The sequence below is a fragment of the Haliaeetus albicilla genome, chromosome 1 (genome assembly GCF_947461875.1).
Source record: "Haliaeetus albicilla chromosome 1, bHalAlb1.1, whole genome shotgun sequence".
Classification (NCBI taxonomy): Eukaryota; Metazoa; Chordata; class Aves; order Accipitriformes; family Accipitridae; genus Haliaeetus; species Haliaeetus albicilla.
In genome coordinates this window covers 7,064,280-7,084,094 of record NC_091483.1, presented here as the reverse complement: position 1 = coordinate 7,084,094, position 19,815 = coordinate 7,064,280, and the positions used below count along the sequence as shown (strand labels likewise).

Sequence of the window (19,815 nt, the reverse complement as noted above, 5' to 3'; positions counted from 1 at the left end):
ATGGTTTATTTCTTATCTGCTTATTATGAGATTTATGCTAATAATGCTGATCTTGTTTACAGCGACAAGGCACAAACAAAACCAGGCAGTGTCTGCAAAAAGCATACCCAGTGGTGTTCTAAACATTTGTATGTAAAACCTACTGCTGTGCATACTGAATGTTTTGAGTAGGCGGAAAATCAGCAAACGCTATTTCTGTTGTGTGAATCAAAACAAACCCAACAACCAAGAACAGTTTCTCCACAGCAGGATCACAGCTGAATAGGATTTAATGGTTTAAGCTAAATGAAATATTTAATTTTGTTTCCCACCTCCTAAAAACCACGACATTGAAAGAAACCTTGAAGTGAGAAACTTTTTTTTGTTTGAAAAACCAAAATGTTTCTTTTAGAAAACAGAGAAAGAAAACTTGTGAGAATTCAAATCATTCTGGTTGCTTTTATCATACAAAAAATAAAGAGGTGAAAGGTAAGATAATTTTTTGGCATCGCAGTGCCTTCATTTTTTATTATAACAAAACAAATAATGACTCCCTTCTGAGCGGGAATCCCTCAGATGTTGGCCGTACCCTTTCAAAGAGGAAAGGATGGAGTATGTCTCCTGAGAAACACCTTTGCAATATTTTGAAGAAGGTGACCTCGTGGATAAAATGTTTCTACATTTCACTTCCTGAACCTGACATGTTCTTTCCTGGTTTTGGTTTTCTGTCCTCTCCGTCTCCAGCTACATGCTCACATCACTAAAATTGTTTGGTCCTTTTTTGTTACTAGCTGTGGGAGGAAAATAGTGAGATCTGTGGTACCTCATGTGGAGCCGGGGGCCCTCATGTGCAGTTGCCATCAGTGACAGACACCCTTGCAAAATAAAATCCTCCCGCAGCTGATGGTGTCCTGTCTGTGGGGCACTGTGCCAGGCCTGGGGTGTTTAACGTGCAGCTAGGAGGAACATGAAAGCATGATCTATTGAAAAAATTACATCTATACCACATTTCTCAGAGATCTTTCAGTGAGTAATCTTGGCTTTTGTCTTGAACAAGTGCTTTCTACTTATTCTTTGTTCTGGTTTGAAAACTAGTCTGGCTGGGGACTTCCTAATTGCACTGTTAGGTAAGTTCCCCTACTGTTGTTCTGATGGTAGAATGTCAAATACAGCAAACTGGTGTGCCACCTCTCAACAAAGGGATCTAGTGTAGCAGTGTTATGTATTTCACTTAATATGTTTCCTCTCTAAACTGAGAGCACTGCGTCCAGCAAGGCCCCATGTCCCTACCTTCCTGTTAAAGTCTCTATTTCATGTGAACTTCTTATTGAATTCTTATATCTTTTTAGGGAGAAGTGTTCCAAATAGCCCCCAACAAGTGCTGCCCTGAGTGTGCCTCCCAAGCTGAAGGATTTTGCCAGCATGAAGGACAGATACACAGCGTGAGTGCTCTGTCATGTTCCTTGGCAGTGGCAATCCTTTCCAGTTTTTAGCTCTCTGTTCGGTTCATGTCAGTGAAGGATGCTTAGCTGCCATGCGGGAGAAGAATAGTTCATTGGGCTTATATTCTGTCACGATCAGATAATGTAATACAGTGGGAGTTTGGTGGTCGGCAGGGTTTGCAAAAAGGGAATGTCGCTGAGCAACAGTGTGTCCTGCTTGGCTTAAGGGGAGAAAGTTTCCCACTCATTCATTCACTTTACTGTTTCTGTGGATGATTGAGACAATATAGTAATGTTAGGAGGGGAGCAAAGCACATTGAACTTGACATATTAGCTATCCTGAAAGAAGGCTTTTCTCTCAGAGGCCATCTATGCTGGTAGAGATTGATTGCTGTTGTGTGGCCTGGGTTATGTATTTTGTAATCCTGAATTATTCAAGAAGGAGGTTCCAGGATGTGGTTTCACCTAGGGGGGGCTGAAAGGCCAAAACAATAAGAGTAAGTGTCTACGGATAAAGAAAAAATAAAGATTCATGGGTAGTAGTTAATGAATCATGTCCAACAATAGGCAAATGTAGAAAAATGGCTTAACAGTGAGCCCAAGTCCTACATCTGGTCTCTTACAGACTTTTCTGTTTGACAAGAGGCAAGTCAGGTCCAAATCTTAAGAAATATGCTAAAATGCCCAGATACATTTGAATATCTGGACCTTACACTCTACACCTGAGATGGATGTTGTAACCCTCTGTTTCAGCGTGAGGCATGGCCAGCATGACTCTGTTACGAGCTAGACAAAGACTGGAAGAGGAGGGATAGCACATCCATCCTCTTCTCATATGTCTTTTTGCCTGTGATTTCGGTGATACTATATTATATCATATTACACTGTATTTCTTCTTCTTGTTGCTGTTGCTGCATTTTGCTGTGTCATACTCTTGCTGCAGCTTTTGTCTTTTGGCTCTCTGTAAGCCTGTTCTTTGGGACACAAGTCAGGTGAATAAGTAGTTATCCCCACAGAGGTTATAGGCGTATTTGTACCTATAGACATATGTCACACCCCAATTCCACTGTGAGGCGGTCATTAAACAATTTTTTTGTCAGTGCAAATCCTGACGGCTGGCACAGATTTCCTGAAGGAAGGAGTTTTCTCTTTTGTCAGTAAGCCACTGTAATGCTTTATGACTTGACCTTCATTCTACAAGTATCTAGCTGGCAACGCTGGCCCTAGTGGTAGCTCAGTCGAAGAAAATCTGTATCCTCTGTTGGCAAGAGCTTTTTTACTCCCTGCCTAATTCAATATCACATGTTTTGTAAAAATTAACATTCTCTATTTGTTGGAGAGCGTTGCCATACACCAACGTGTTTCTTCTTGGGGTCAATTTTTCCTCACTGTGCCTCAGGGTAGAGATATTTGTTTCTGCATTAATAAATAAGCAAATCTAATGAGATTTTACTCATACTGGAGTGCGTTAAGTATGTGGGGCAGGCGGTGTTCACCTGACCACCCTGTGGTCAGGTGTGTGTTGCGGCCCATGTTGAATATTTCTCTAAAGTAAACATGTTTCTAAATTTAGAGTTTGCCCTGCAAAAACTGTAGTGGAGAGGGGGTGTATCCAATAGCCTGGGTCTTTAGCGGTGGGTTGCTGCTGGATGCTGCTCTGCAACATGAAGCGAAATTAGGTTGATCTCCAGGTTTGCTATTTTACCAGTATTAACTTACTTTTTGCCCCTGCAGTGCAGGCAGGAGTAAGGTGTACAATGTGGAAAGATTCACTGGGCCTGCAAAAGAGTAAAGTTAACACTAGTGTAAGGGGGCTTAAAAGGGAGAAGATATATTTACAGGTCTCATTGGCAGCTGGATTCATGCATGTGTTTTCTGTGTCTTTGGTTGTGTTGTGCACTGCAGCATGGCATGCAGTGGTCCAGCTCTGGATGTGTCCGGTGCTCCTGTGCCCACGGGAAGGTGAACTGCACCCCAATGGTCTGCCCAACCCTCAGGTGTGGACGAGGGGAGCTGCAATACACTGCTCAGGGATCCTGCTGTCCCAAATGCGTGGGCCATGGCGGTGAGTATTGGATGTGAATGGAGCACTGTCTGGCTTCGTTGATCCAAGCAGTAGGTCGCCGGAAATCTCCTTTTAGTCCCAAGTCTGGAAAGCTTTTCTTTTCTTGGTCAGTTCTGTTGGGAATACACTGGCATCAAGTGTGTCTCTTAATTCTCTTTCTGTCCTGCTACCATATTTACATTTTTAACGGCTTCACCCATAGGCCAAGAGGAAGTGATAAGCTTTAAGCAGTGAGCAGATGTGCCTAATAAGTTCTTGTTTTGGAGATTCAAATCTGGAAAAAAAGATGGAGATATTTCCTATGTACTGAGGGTACCTTTGGCACTTGCAGACTTGGGACTGCAAGTTCCAAAAATGCCTGAGCTATTGGATACCTTTTCTCATAGAAGTCCAGTGGGAGAAGTACATCCAGAGCTCTTGGTTCACAAGTCTAAAGCCTTTGAAAACTGGTGGAATTGTTACTGTCATTACCTGCTTAGATAAACCAGAATTTTGAATTCTGAGATGCACAAAATCTGTGTTTTAATTATGGGTGACGGAAAGGCATTAAAGGGCATTGGAAAAGAAAATTACTCATTGTTTTCATATCTCTTAGAGCCTTGCTCCTTTGATGGACGCTTGTTCCAGGATGGTGAGGACTGGCACCTTGGTCAGTGCTCCAAATGCGTCTGCAGGGACGGCGTGACTCAGTGCTTCACGGCTTCCTGCCAGCCTCTACTGTGCAGCCAGGTCAGGACCCATCTTCTGGGGGACATTACTCATGACTGTCATCTTTCCCTTGGCAAGGTCCATTTCTCATGCAGATGTACAAATTAGCAGGCAAATCTTCTGTGTGACCAGTGGGCCGTTTGGAAAAGGGAGTTTTGATGTGTGGAAACGATGTGGAGTGACGGTTAAGTCTGTCAGTATGCACATGCTGTCTGTCTCTTCCTTAATATCTTCCTTCCCCACCATTTAACTCTTATCATGCTTTTGCTGGCTAATTAAGCACAAATAATGTCTAAAGAAACTGCCTTTTTTTTTTTTTTTAATACTAAAGAAATTATGTAGGGTTGGTCAGGAAATGTTTTTGTTTCTGTGAGGGAAGGAATGAAAACACAAGATTTTTAATGGGAGTTTATCTTTACAAATTTCAGTGTTTGGTCTGCAGCTGAAAAGTTTGGTTTGCACGTCTTGTTTACTTCTTTTTAACAAGAACTCAAGAAATACAGTTGAAGGTAGTCAAATGCAGATGAAATTCCCCTGTTAACTTAAAGAGTTTAGAAATACAAGATAACTGCAGCTGAAAGAAAAGTCTCAGAGTACTTTTCCTCATGTGTGCTTGTGTTTAGAAATCAACACAACCAGTAAGATAAGTTAGGCAAGCTCAAGTAGTGACTCACGGATTTAGTCCACTTGAGAGAACTGGGACAATTCTGTCTGCAGGGTCTTTGCTGTGGGCAAATGATGTGTTCTTAGCACTTATGCAGTGATCAACCCATCCAAAACACTACAAGATTATATACAGTGTTAACACAGGGGCTAGTAAAGGCAGCAAACTATGCACAGTACTCCACAGTCTATACAAGTGACTCAATTTTTTTATTTCTTGTTATTATATTAGAAGTGCTTCAGGGTATGACTATGCTCTTTGGATTTCTTTTCATTGGGCCCATTGTACTAGTTTTCTTGGGCATCTTGGTGTACTCTTTTACAACAGCATGCCATGCTAAGGAAATGCAGGAACTGGCTCCCTGGAAATCCCTCTTTCTGACCTTGACTTTACATTTTAGGGGCTGCCATTTCCCAAATATTTTTTTATCTATTACCACGCTGCAATGATGAATCCAGAAGCTCCCTTGAAATGTGTGCTCTGGCTGAGGACACTTCCCTGTAGCACTGAGAAAAACAAAAGCAGTAGTCATAACCTTTTTTTCCTGTTGATGCTTACCTAGCTTTCTATTACTGGACCAGATGTTTGTGCAATTAGCACTTTTTTTTTTTTTTTTAATAGAAGGAAGGCCCACCTGTTTCTGTGCATGCTAATAGTGTTTTGCTTTACCCTAAGATACTCAATTAGTATTTGTTGACTAAGTACTGTGCATTAAAACAAATTTATGCCTGCTTTAGATTCCTCCTTTCCCACTCCAAATGGACTGATGTTACCTGCTGACTGATTGCACTAATGTTTAATCAGCTAATCATTAGGATTTAATTTGTGGAAACAGAAATGACTGTGTTGTTGCTGTGATGTATCTGAGAATAATTGGCTGAGAGCATCCAAGTTAATGCAGCAGAAAGCCAATTCTGATGGTGTTCCAGATATTTTCTACCAAGGTGCCCGATGGAAGGGGCATTAGCAGGATGTGCAAGGATCCTGTTCTGCTCTCAATCATACCTAACATTTTCCTGCATGTGCCTTTATCTCTGTCACTTTCTTCATTTTCCAGTCCCTGTCAAAAGCAAATACATAAATTCTCCCAGTATTAAACTCTCATCTTCCATCTTTCAGATAACTGTGCACTTCCCTGGTTGCTGAGGGAGAGGAACTTCAAATATGCTTGTTGCATGCAGGACTGTACCTGAATGTCCCACCACATATCCCACCAAAATCCATGAAGAGTTCTTTTAACTCTGCTGGGAAATCTATTGTTGATAACTTTTATACAAAACCTTCCACCCTTTCTTTTAAAGCTAGTGATTTGACTAACAAAGCAGATGAGAGAATTGTACTTGGCATTTCTACACTACTTTCAGTCCGTAAGTCAGTCTTCTGGTCATCCTGATGTGGCTGGAGGGAGGTGCTGGCAAACAACATTATTCCAAATCATTGGATGTATGTGAAATTGTAGCAGGGGAATTACAGACATGTTTTGGATGGATAAAGTTGCGGCATGCAGAAACTATTATATTGATGTGAAATGCCAACCTATTCCAATGTGATTTAAATCAGTCATGAAAAAGTTTAAATTAGGATAATCCAGTTTTAAGCATAATTTAACAGCTGTACAGACAGTTATGCTGTATAGATTTAAGTAAAACAGTGCAAATGCCCGAGAGATGGTGAGTCTAAATCACACATTCAAAGCCTCAAAATGTGGCAGTACCAGGAAAAAAACACTCTTCTCTCTTCCATCTCATGCTTTAGTGTGCTTGTCTACATAGGTCTATATATACTTTTTTTCCTCTGTGTATCTGTATACCTGAATATATATATGTACTTTATCTTGTGTGTCTGTCTGTCTGTCTGTCTGTCTTTATCTGCATCTATATACTTACCTATGCATTTGGACCTCAACTGCCATCCCAAGAAGCCCAGAAAATGAGGTGAAGGAAATATCTTTCTTTCTAGCTTTCTACAATGATCTCGTGCCGTTAAGACTGCCCCCAGATATTGGAGCCAAAATGGAGCCTTGAGTAACTGTGGGTTATCACACAGATACTACATGCCTAGAATTCCAGGCGGTGGTGCTGAGCTCCGTGTTAACTGTTCATGCTCTTATTTTACTTGTCTCTCCTGCTTTCTGTTTAGGATGAAGTTATGGTTATGTCTCCTGGAAAATGCTGCCCAGAATGTGTTCCAAAGCCCTGCTCAGTGTCGGGAAGAGTGTACCAGGTAACGTTTGACGAGCCACACCAAAAGGCAGTTGTTCACAAGTTCTGGCACATCTCTCTTTCCCTTCTCCCCGACATCTGACTTCTGCCAACATGGATAGCCTAGTACAACCTTTGCTTTTTTATTTCCTGGAAAGCCAGAAGAGTTGAAAGAAATTAGGACTACACAAGAATTTGCTGGCAAGCAGAAAGGAAGTTTGCAGGGTGAAGCAGATTAGGCACTTTCTTGTCACACTTTTTTGAGGAAGGCAGAAAACACTGGTGAAGGTCAAAGTGTTTATAGCTTTCATTGTATCATCTGGAATTAATTTAATGCATTATTTAATGAATGTATGTATGTGGGATTTTCTCTTAATGATTATTTTTTGTTAATGATAGTAGTTAACGCCTCACCAATGTCACTAGCTTGCAATTAATGACAAATACACATCACGGTGTCATCTAGACCTCATAGCACTTCTTCCTCTTTGCTGATTATGAAGAGAGAAGTATTTGTAAAGAAGAGTTTATTATCGGATACAGACATGCAGAAGGAGCCATCATATTCCATAAGCAGCACAGATATCTGGAAAGAATTTTGTTATTTATGAAGAGTGTTTAACAACTGTATGCATGTTCTTTTTGAACAGCATGGCGAACAGTGGAAAAAAAATACCTGCACTGCATGTGCATGTCACAGAGGAGAAGTGAGATGTCTGAGAGAGACCTGTGACTTTATTACCTGTGAGAAGGTAGTTAAAAATCATTCACCTCTGATACCCTGGCTCCACCTATCACTGTGCCCGTGCCAACGGGTTCAGACAGTCCTGCTCAATGGTTGCTGATGTTTTGTAGGAGGAGAACAAAGTGCAGCGTCCTGGGAAATGCTGTGAGGAGTGTGTGTCTTCCAAGGGAAACTGCTTGTATGATGGCACTATCAGGTACCACAGTGAGATGTGGAATAGTACTCGCTGTGACTTCTGCGTGTGCGATGAAGGGCAAGTCATTTGCCAGGAAGCAGAATGTGCCAAAGTGGAGTGTGCCAAGGTAAGAAAGGTTTTCTTCTTTCAAGATGTATCTGTCAAGTCTTGTGATTTTTTTTTCCCCTCCCTTTTTCTTTTTTCTCGACTGACATCTTGAGATGCTCAGAGGACCTGCCTTTCTCTCGGGGCTTGTTTTGTGCAATTACCTTGAAACCACTTCACAGGAAAGGAGAGTAAACTTTGGATTTTCCATGCAAGTTTGACTGCTCAGTGGGCTTGCATTGTGAAGCAAGCCAGTGTGAATCAGTGACTAATTTAATTTGGATTCCCTCCCACGCTGTTGCTTGCCTGCTATAATGGAGGGTCAGACACCCAGAGGTTTCAGTGATCACCGGCTTTACCAGGAGCTGAACGTGGGGAGAGACGTATAGGTCAGAAGGAGTTAAGAGCTTAAGAAATGTTCCATTTATCTTCATTCTGTATGCTACAGTGGGCTTCAGTAAGGTAGTTGGATATGGAAGCCAGTGTTCCACTTTTCTCCCGTCTTTTCCATGTCATTCTTGGCACAAAAGTGAAGTTGGTAAGATATTTTATTCCCGGTGCTGTTTACTCCAAAACTAACCGTCCCCCTCCCGCAGGTTATATCTGCTCTATAGTGTAGGTGCAAAATGCATTACATAGGGCTGAATGCTTCACACATTAACACACACACACACACACGCAAATATGTTTTGAATTGCCTTTTTGCAGTGGGATAAGAGTTCTGTGTTGTTTGTCACTGCGTCTGTTTTAATTGGAGGGCTAATACCTGCTTTATACCAACTACTCCACAGTGTCAGTGAAGAGAAGGAAAGCAGTTGTAACCTTCTGAGTTTCCTCTCTCAGTGGCAGTGCTTTTCTGGCAACTCTGCCTGTGTGCTAAATCCCGAGTAGCAGCATCCTTGTGCTGTGTCTGAAGTCCAGCCAAAATCTGGACGTAATGGATTCACTGGATTAGATCGTTTTAATGAGTGTTCAAAAAAGTGAGAATCCACACGTGGGGTCCCAAATTATGATCATGCAGAGAGGCTATATCTAGGAGTAAGAGTGTATGCTTGTTCATCTGAGATTGTGCCTTTTAAATAGCAAAAATGCATTGAGTGTGGGACCCAAACTCTTTGTCACTGGTGTAGTACTGCTGGTGATCATCTGACCTTAAACTGCATGGGGAGATTTTGCTGGGTGGAAAGTCGTGGTTGTCATAAAATCTTGTGCACTTGCATCTGTTTCAGTCAGCTTCCTGCGTGCTTATGGCTGTAAATTGGATCATTTACACTAATGATGATGGCATGCTGTCATGGCTCAGTAGGGAGAATTATTTAATATTCATGCTCATATCTTGGGTACTGACAAAGAATCCATTATTCAGAAAAGGCAGGGATATTTTACAGAACAGTAGCTGGAGATGTTAACATGTAGGATTCAAAACTCGGGGGTTCAAAAGTGTGCAGCATTCTTACTTGGCAGCAATTTTTCGAACTCAAGCTCTCAAAGGTAACCACCCATCTAAAAGCCAGAGCTTCTAAAAAAGTGATACTATTTGTCAGAGCATGAACCACTGCAATTTTGAATTGAACGAAACGTGGTTGCTGGGAGGACAGAAGGAGGAAGACACTGTCCTTTGTTGTAGACAAGAGTTACGGTCCCACTTGATAGAAGATATTTGCCCAAGGATTTATTATTCTTCATGGCTTCCCTTAAGATAAACTAGCTTCCTCAAGTCATGTTCAGTCATAGTTTACCTCAATAATACAAGGTGTGCATTAATTAATTACACTAAAATATTTACTCAAAGACCAAATGAAATATTTTCATTTTCCTTTTTGAGTTGCAGGTCTGTTTTTTAGGCACCTGCATCAATAAATCAGAGCTGATGTGAAGCTAGGAGTGTTTGGATTCATCTCCTCATTAAGGCACTATTAATTTTCTGGTCACATCATCCTATTTAAAAAGTAATGAGGCCACAGATATGAACTGCAAATCCTGGACAGCTCGACATAGTATAGCAGCATTACGTGAGGTTTAGCTTATAAGCCCTTTCAAACAAACCTGTCCAGCAACTGCCAAATGAAAGTGTCTGTGGTGATTCTGACCTAATCTTCAAAAAGCCATTTTCAGCAGGTTACCGATGAGCTAGGAATACAAGTTATGTGGCAGGCTGGGTTAGCTATGGCTGTTGAAGTGGATGCGCTCAACCAAAACCACTCCAACTGTCAGAGCATCAAATAATCCTGCTGGAGCGCTTGACAGCACCCCAGCTAAGTAAGCACGCTCATGATGATGTTCAGAGGTGGATGGTTCATGGGTGATGGCAGGGGATGCTGCAGCCTACCTGAGTAGACTGGTGATGGAGCATTTCTGCTAGCAGCCCTGCCAGCCCTAGAAACTACAGGATCAGTGAGATAGAGCTTGCAGGGTGCTGCATGACTACCATACTGCCCGCAAGCTGCAGAAGTCTTTCTGGTATTTAGAAGGAGCTAGGGGCTTGAGAGTTACAGACGGTGCATGTGCATGTAGGTGTGTACATGTTTGAGAGAGATTGCATAAAACTTTTTGTTCTCTCTTCTGCTTCTTAGCCCATCACTGCCTTTCAGTGTTCTCAACCTGAAATATGATGAATCTCTCTTCAGCAAAGCCACAAGTTATCTCATGCAGCCTCTCCCTTTTCTGAGTCTTGGCAGAGCAGCATGGTTGCATTTTTTTGGCTAGGCGAGCCATGTTCCATGGCTAGTTGTTCTCAGTTTTCCTATAGTGTGTGTTTATGTATGTGGGTGGGGATGTGGGCAGGGATAGGGACAGGAGAGTTTACAGTACATAGTGGTGACATGAGATCCAACCACCGCCTATGGCATTTTGAAGTAATGATTTAAGAGCAAAAATGTATAGAACCAGCAGAGAGAGATTTAGACTGTGTGTGGTCCTCGATGACTAAGAACCATACGGTTTCTCCTTTCTTACCCATTGTTAGAAATGCATGAGAGTTCCAGCGCGGGGCCTGCCTTAGTTGTTCTACCTTGGTGAAACTAACAGCGACTGGTGCTGTTATTGCCCTATCTATGCCTAGAAAGTAATTCACGTACACCGATTAGTGAGCGTGCCAATGTGACACAGTGAAAAATATCCTGGAGTGACTGCTGGAACAGATGTCCGGTTGGTGTAAATCAGCAAAGCTATTTGGTAAACTTGACGCTCAGCTGAATTTTGTGAGCCATCAGAAGAAAGCAGCAACATGCTGAAATGGAACCCGGGTGTAAGCTGTGTGATTTCATTGGGTATGTGAGCCCCTTGCAAACATTTAACGAACAATCATGACTTCTCTGTTTGTCGCAGGTGAATAATCAGCCTGGTTGCAAAGTGAGGAGGATTATTTCCCACTGAGATTTGGGATGGGTATTAACACTGACATTTAATGGGCATAGATTAAACAAGTGCTTAGTGCAGATCGGCACCAAATCTAATTTAGCCATTCATTTGTAACTTTTTAATTGTAGTGGGTTTGTATACATATGTCTGTTCTCTGACTAGGATGAATTACCTTGCCTGTGTTTACAGTGCGTGAGAATCTGGTCCGGAAAAGCTACTCGGGTCAGGAAATCAAAGCCGTGTCTTTCGACCTGTGTCCTGGTTCCCGCAGGCAGAGTGTCCCTCTTTTCTAAATATTCAGCTTCTACTCGGGCACAAAAAGTTGTGACGAATTAGGGCACTTTATTCCATTCTCCTGCTGCTAAATTCTTATCTTCAAACTGAAGTTATTTAAGTGGATTCTGTGGAGTTGTACATTGTAACAAAGAACAGGCTTTTTCCATCTGGGATAAATAGAGCATGTGCTTTGAAATTCTCTTGGGGAAGAAAAGTAGAACATTCAAAATGAAGGTAAGCTTCTATGCATTGAAATTTTGACAGTGGTGCAGTAAGATCCTAATGATCCACAATAAAAATACGGCATTCCTGTTCTCTGTACTTGCAATGGGTTATACTGGGGGGTCTTCCTCTGCGGGATTTAGGGATGAAGTAATGGCCTTATTGCTGAATTCCCAGGCCTTTTCTGAGGTTTGTTCGGCAACTGCAGTATTCACTGAGCACATTTTTCAAACCGTACCTTACAGAGATGAAGTAGGATAGAGAGAAGATAAGGTGAAATTAGATATTGAAGATTGCATTCCAGGGCAAGAGCTGTTCTGCCTCTGCATTCCACAGTATTTTTGGTGGTGTTGATTCCGTTTGAATTGCTGCAACCTTTCTCTTCACAGGGTGAAGAATTAATTCACTTAGATGGGAAGTGCTGTCCTGAATGTATTTCAAGTAATCGTTACTGTGTTTACAAAGAACATACCAAAGCTGTGAGTATCCTGGTACTTCGGAGCACGTAATAGTGAGTTCTGCTCGTAAAGGTTTGAAGGAATTGGCTCTCCCTCTCCAGTTCGGAGAAGGATATTATTTGCAAGTGTAGCAGAAAAAAATAATCCATTAATATTGTCTGCAGATTGCCTTTACAATTTACAGAACACACTTGTTTATAATGTGTGCATCTGCTGCAGAGTTTAAGTTTGCCTTGCTTTCCTTTGTGCAGTATAATCAATCGTTTCTCGTTAATATTTAATATACGTACTCATAGGTTTCCTGCACATCTCATGGAGTTAAAGATGCCTGACTTTAATCCTATAAAGTAGAGGCTACAGAGCTGGGGCAATGTATAGCTTTCTGCCTATGTATCCCACTGATTATAATTTTTGCTGCAACAGGAGTCTGTTATTTTATGAATATTTTCAAGGCACTTTCCTTCTGAAGTTAAATAGAAAGGAAACTATGTATCTTGGTTTAAATATATCAGTAATGGACTCTTCATTGCTCTGACAGATGAGGACTGGAGCTAATTGTTGCTGTTGGCCAGCAGATGTGAGAAATGGAAAGTTTAATACTGTTTGGGGATTTTTTTTAATGCTAATACTTCCCTTTCTTTCCTCAAATCTCTTTCTCTGACCCAAGTGAGGTAAAACATATTAAGGTGTCAGGTTTATTCCAGTTTGTGCTTTATCCCTTTTAAGCGAGGAACTGACACAAAAGCTTCACGGGCATTTAAAATGCTTGCTGTCTCTTTTCTGCCTTTTGAGTTTCTCATGTGGTGCCCGCAGAGCCTCAGCCACTGAGGGCAGCTTCAGTGACCTTCTGAGCAGACCCAGGGATGCAGGTCGCGGGAGGGGAACCCTCTTCATTTCTGGTGTTTCAGCCAGTCCTCCGTGATGGAAAACAAGGCAATAGAAGAGAGGAGGAGAGGAAATAAAAAGCTGTGAAGGTTAGAAAGAGATTTAAAGTGTGACAAAAAGGTCATTATGCAAAGACGTAGATTCAGACAGAGGACAGGTTACAGGTATCTATCTATTCAGATACAGAGCAGATTCAAGCACTTGTTACCAGGCTGTGCAAAAGAAGTGGACAAGTGAGGCAGCAAAGTTTGGAGACAGAAGAAAATGCTTTGAGTCAGAGAAAACCAAGGGAGGTGAAGAAGTAGAAAGAACTTACTGCTAACTGAAAAACACCCTGCTTTGGAGGGAGTGCTGAGGGGGAATGTGTTCAGGTGTTCACAGGCCAAGGACTCTTCTCAGTAAGCACTTTGCAGGCTGCCTTATTCTGGAAAGGCAAAGAGGGCAAGAGGGTTAATGGTACAGAGGCACGCAGTCCCATGTTGGCAGGTCTCATGCTGAAACAGTCCCAGAAATGTTTAATTTACTACTAGCATGGATGTGGCCTTGCAATTTACCCAGACATTTCCATGCATGGCAAAACCACTTTGTGCAAAGGCTCTCCTTCGCTACTGATGCTGGCTGCTCGGTGTTTCTTGTGCAGAACGGAGAGAAATGGGAAGAAGGGCCGTGCACAGAATGCGAATGCCGGGACGCGGAGGTGACCTGCTTCCAGCGCTCCTGCCCGCCCTGCCCGCTGGGCAGCCTGGCTGTTGAGGCAAAGGGTGACTGCTGCCCGCACTGCGAGCCAGGTACAGACCCAGGGTCAATTGTTTCTTACCGTCACTCGTGTTGGGTGGGAGCATGTGTGTTGCATACACCTCTTCCACGGAGGTTGTTCCGGCATCCTTGTGACCCTTGCTTCCTCAGTACCGGTCCGATACCTGCATTGAATTGTAACTTGTCTTCAGTTTTCTGTTGCTAATTAACTGGTTTTCATATGATTTCATTAGGGTTCTTAGAGACGTTTAGGGCTCCATCCAAAGGCTCCCACTGACCTCCCCTGGTTTAAATGATAGCTTTGTTTTGGCAAAAGAGTTTCTCCTTGGTGTTGGCGTTTTCAAAATGTTTTGTCTTTTTCTTTTTTCTTCAACATGAGTTTTATAAGGCAGGGGACTGCTCCTTTCTGAATCCTAACATGGGTTTGGGAGTTTATGGGCTCCTGATTATTTCTTGGGAGTGAAAAGAAGAAAGAACCTGCTTACACTGTTATGTCACAAGCTCACCTGGGGCTGAATGGCTGCCAGTTAATAATTGTTTGGAAAGATTAGGATAGCCTTAGCTTAGATGTTAATTTTGCATATAAATTCATTTTTCTCCGGGATATTGTCATTCTCCTTGATTTACATTTCATAGTTGGTAGGCTTTAGCTGTGGTTTGCTAACTTTTCGTGTTGGTAGCTCTTCTTGTTGCATTCATATAACTTTGGTTTTATCTGAGTGCTCCAGTTAATGTTTTATCTCAGTAAAAAGCAAATAGCTTCACAGTTTAATTATGCTGTCATTTGGAGGAGTGCCTTGGCATATTTGCCATATTAATGTTTTAAAGCTTGTTATTTACTGCATGCTAGTAAAAATGCAAAGCACTACAAATTGAAAGTGAGGAAAATGGGTTTTGGACAGTTCAGATAAAATTGTCCTGGATTTTTGAAAGGGAACAGCATCTGCACAGGCTCCTAAGGAGAGGACAGATTATAAAGTGCTCTCAGCAGCTCTGTGTTCTCCCTCTTATCAAGAAGTACCACTGTGTACTGGTCACCCTTGAAAATCTGGCCTCTTTGTTTAGCTTCTGTAATGGTAGCATTTTGGAAAACACAAGCTTTGAAGTCATGGTATTGGACATACAGAGATAAACTTGCATTTTGGTGTCCTAAAACGTAAATGGAAATCTACTTTACCGAAGCCTGCTGTTTTCCCTCTGTCTTTTTCTGTTTTGCATTGGAAGTGATGAGAAACAAATGCAAAATCCTGCCTGCAGCATTTCAATCTGTGAGCCCAGAGCATCAGTCCCTAACGCATCTGCTTCGTTAAAGCCAGTAAAAATTTATTGCTGCTTCTCACAGATGTGCTGGGAGAAGCAGGCAGAGAGAACCCATTCATTCTCAGCCAGTACAAAGCATATAGCCCTAAGCATAGCTGTATTTATGTTAAAGCCAGCAAATATGCCCTCTCACTGAGAACATTTGGGTTGGAGCAGAGGGAATTTTTTTGTACCTGGAGAAAAATTCTCCATTCTGTACCTCTCCAAGTAGTCAGTTCATTGTCAGACTGGAAGGATGGGGCTGCATATACCTTTGGAAAGTTATTGGAAAGAAATGGATAGAGACAGAGCCTCCTATTCATTCCTTGTGTTTGTCACTATGTATTCATAGTTATCTTCACCTGTACGTCTTCTGTAGCTCTTGGTTCCTGATTTTTTCATTGGGTACATCTCCCTGGAAACTTGCAGGTTATTTAGTGTAAATGAAGGAGAGTTTTCAGCATTGGGATCCTTTCTGCTGACTTGTCAGAAAGGAACAGACAGGTTTTCTTCCAGCAAGCGAAAGTAGCTCAGTAGTAAAGCGAAAGTAGTCCTTGTCTTGGCCTCTGCAGAGAGAGCAGGCATGCCATTTGAGAAAATACCTGTGGTCAGGAAATGCTTGCTACAGTGCTGTGACACAAAACTTTTGACTGGAGGGGGAGTGGTCTGCCACCTGTACTCTGACCTGGCATGGACACAGTCTTGTCTTTTCGCAGGGTTTGACTGAAGGAAACTCAAATTCGGGTTGTTTCGGACCATTCATTCCTGATGCCTTACGATTTTTACTGCTGAGAAACCATGTGGACAATGAATATCCTTTGTATCAATAGTCTAGAAAATCTGAATCTGTGTAATAACTTCTCACGTACTAGAACACAGCAGTATAATTTTTAGCCCCTTTCATGCATTCGTGGAAAAAATAGCCACTCCAAAACTAATACACCTTGAACCACCAACAGAAATAAGTAAAGAATTTCACTTTGATTTTGGAGCGTGCCTTGTTTTGTGCCTTCCTGATTGAAAACACTGCTGATGGTTTTTACCTCTGTGTCATTTCTTTGTGCCAGCTGAGTGCCACCCAGACTGTTTGACCTGCTCTCAGTCCTTTGATCACTGTAACGCCTGCCGAGACACAAGGAAGCAGCTGCAGAATGGGCACTGTGTGGAGACATGTGCCTCAGGCTTCTACCAGGATGGAGGAACTTGCCTAGGTAATTTCTGCAAAGGGTTATACCCTGTCAGATGACTGTCTTCTCTGTGGCTTGCTGTGCTTTTGTTTGTAGGATCCCACAAGCTTATTAAAAAGAGATTGCCAGGCTTTGCCTGGAAAAGCATTCAGGCACATACTGAGTAGTAACCATGGGTTTAAGACTTCAGGAGGTTTCAGGTGCAAGCCCCTGAAAAATGCAAATTCTCAAACTCTTTTGCCAAAATGAGGCAAAATTATCTCTTTTTGTCAGAGCAGGGGAGTCTTGCTGCATCCAAGACATTCGGGATTAATACATCTTTCTTCTCTATTCTTTCTCTTGGAAGCCTGCAATGAAACATGCTCAGCCTGTACCAATGGATTTGAGTGCTCCTCATGCCAGACATCCCTGCTAATGCAGAACGGGCAGTGCGTGACTTCGTGTGGGAAGGGATACTTTCAGGATCAGCTCCTCTGCGCAGGTAACTCAAAGCAAAAAAGACTGCAATACTTTGTGATAGCAAAACAGCAGCCAAAAGCTGTACCTGAGCTATTAGATATACTCTCTGTTGAGGGATCTGCTGTTGACATAGGTGTTAATGTTCACCCTAGAGTAAAGGAAGGAGTGGACAGAGGAACTAAGTCATACAGTGTAAAATTGATTACTGCTTGGGGAAATATTCATTAAAATTCCTCAGCGGATCAGTTCTGTTGTGATAAAACTCTGGTTTTGAACACTGCGTTTTTTCACTACTGTCCTCTTTCAATTCAGAATTTTCTTTTGGAAATGTGACTGTGGTTTTTGTGGTGTTAAGGGTATAGAGCAGGATGTATGCACCAATTTTACTAAGGATATAACACCTTGAGCCATGCCTGGCCATCTGATCCCTGGGGGTTTTCTTTGAGTTCAGTGCAGACTAACTGCAGCGGCTAATGCCAGACCTTTCAGGAGCTGGTACTTTGAAGTGCGTAGAAAATTGCTTGGAGGGATGGGGGATTGATAGAAGTCAGAAAAGTGCACAGAAAATACTATTTGGAAAACTTCTTTTGCTTTGTTTTGCCATTCATTTGTTTCATATGGTGCGCTCTTCCTGAAAGTTGATTGGACTAACTGTTCTCAGGAAGCATATTTACAAAGTTAGTTAGTAATTCTATAATACACCGAGATGTGTCTAAATCCTGTATGTTAGTGATTGGAAAGACTGAGAATAAGATCGTGAAGTTTCAGTTTTCTCTTCAGTGGAAGTATGATAGTGCTTTTATGAGCTTCCCCTGCTCCTTTGAAATATTTTTACTTTTCCCAAACTGTAAGGCAGCTGCTTTTTCATCGTGACAGTTTAATTGTTTTCTCTAAAGTTAACACTTTTCTCCTCTTGATGTTGGCCTTTTTAGAAGGCTTCTAATTATTTCTGCAGCTCTAATTCATCAAAGGGGTGGAGCACATGCTTAACTTCTTGAGCCATCACTTTAATTTCTTTGGAACTAGCCCTCCTCCTTAAATACAGGCTTAGGGCTTTTGGCAGGTTTCAGGGGAAAGCACTTGAGATTCCAAGTCCAGCTTCCTTTTCTGAAGTGGTTTGCCTTGAAGAGCTGACCATTTGTTTCAGGTTTTCAAAGTCTGAAAAACCTCTGTCCTCCAGCAGTGACCATAGACTAGGGCCCCATTGTGCGTGTATAAATAGAAAAGAGAGATCTGGTCCAAAAGAATTTATAGACTTAAGTATCAAATAATCTTCTACTTCATTTGGTTTTATTTTGCCATTTCCTTTCCACCTGCTCCTAGTGTTTTAATTGGCAGTGCCCATGTACTGCTGAAGCGGTAGGGAAAAGCTAATGTTTCTTTTTATTACTGGTTTTTATATTACTGATTGTACATTCCATCCAAATTTGCAGTCACACATGCTTGTAGCTGAAAGTTGCTGGGAAAATTTGTTCCTGTTTCCTCAAGGGAATTAAACCAATTTGCTTTAGTTCTGCCTGGCTGCATTTTCTGCATAAAGTCACACCAGTGGAGAACGTCTTAAATTTCAGATATGGTCCATAATTCATTGCGATTCACTCTTTCTTTGTATCCTCTTTATTTTTACAAATCTCTAATCTGATTGTCCAGACAAGCCTTAGACTGTTCAGAAATATTTTTCTCATAATGGTTTTAACATCTACAATAAGCATGTTCCAAAATCACAAAAAGAACGAACTAGGCTGCGTTAATCGCTATAGTTCCAGTAAACTCCCTCTTGAGGAATTCGCTCTGGAGATGAAAAAGACCTATAAAACCAGGTTTCTTACTCCATCCTATTGTGGAAACACTGTTTGTAACAAAACACAATGAATTAGTCTTTCCTTTTGTTCATGTTTTATAATATCTGGTCTAATTGAATCTATTTTGAATTTTGGAATACAGTTGTTTAATCCCTGCCCTATTTTAATCTTACATAAGCATTGTTTCTTGCCCCTGCCCCTCCACCTGCTTCTGTAAAGTAAGAAAACCATTAAGAGAATGTAAAGTTGAGAATAAAAGGTAATAGGTTCAGTTACGTGGCAGTGTATTTGAAGATCATGGACCAGTTTGTATCAGGCTTAGAGCAGAGTGGTAGATGAAGTCTTCCTTGTCAGAAATAGGCTGTGGAAACAGTTAAGAACCCCCCCACCAAAGGCAAAGCAAAGGGAAGCGAAAATAAGAGATGTCTGCCTGGTAGAACAGAAGGACTCAAAGGACTTGCAGTGTTCAGTGCTCTCACTGCATTTTTCTAACTTAATTGTTTATGTTTTCAAGATTATTCAAAAGCCTAGGCAGAACTCAAGTGTTTCTGCTTTGATCTCCCAAAATGCGAACGTCAAAATGTGTAACTTGACACTAGCAGACCCAGCTCCATCTGTAGCAAAGCGCTTGAATTTTTATTCACAACCTGTTGTTTTTCTCTGCCGTATCTGGGTGCGGAGGCTCACCTTGAGGATAAACGACAGAACATGACTAAGCTGAACTTGCCCAGCTCATGGTGAGGAGGGCAAGTTAGAGGTGGTTAATGCTATGACGTGGCGCAGAGCAGTCGGACCCCATCTGTGCTTTCTCAAAGCCAAGCAGTGACTTCTTACTGTGTTCTTGCTGGGATGCCATTTGCGTTAGCCCTCCTGTTGTCGTCAAACCTGGCAATGTTATAGCTGCTCTGATGCAGATCAGAGAAAGTTTGGTGGGTGGTTCTTTGATTATCTGACTTCTGGTCAATCATGAAAGAACAGAAGCATCACTTTGCAGGAGCTCTCATTTTCTAAAAGCCTGGGCCTGTGT

General features: G+C 41.8%; 1 protein-coding gene across 1 annotated transcript in view; it reads left to right on the top strand.

The window, feature by feature from the left end:
• FRAS1 (Fraser extracellular matrix complex subunit 1) overlaps positions 1–19,815 on the top strand; it is a 173,656-nt gene that overhangs the window by 62,157 nt on the left and 91,684 nt on the right. Inside the window, exons 4-13 of the mRNA XM_069774067.1 lie at positions 1,329–1,421; positions 3,327–3,486; positions 4,082–4,215; positions 6,998–7,081; positions 7,710–7,811; positions 7,915–8,106; positions 12,332–12,421; positions 13,926–14,073; positions 16,408–16,551; positions 16,874–17,008. Coding sequence (XP_069630168.1) covers positions 1,329–1,421; positions 3,327–3,486; positions 4,082–4,215; positions 6,998–7,081; positions 7,710–7,811; positions 7,915–8,106; positions 12,332–12,421; positions 13,926–14,073; positions 16,408–16,551; positions 16,874–17,008 — 1,282 coding nt within the window. The remainder of the gene's footprint in view (positions 1–1,328; positions 1,422–3,326; positions 3,487–4,081; positions 4,216–6,997; positions 7,082–7,709; positions 7,812–7,914; positions 8,107–12,331; positions 12,422–13,925; positions 14,074–16,407; positions 16,552–16,873; positions 17,009–19,815) is intronic.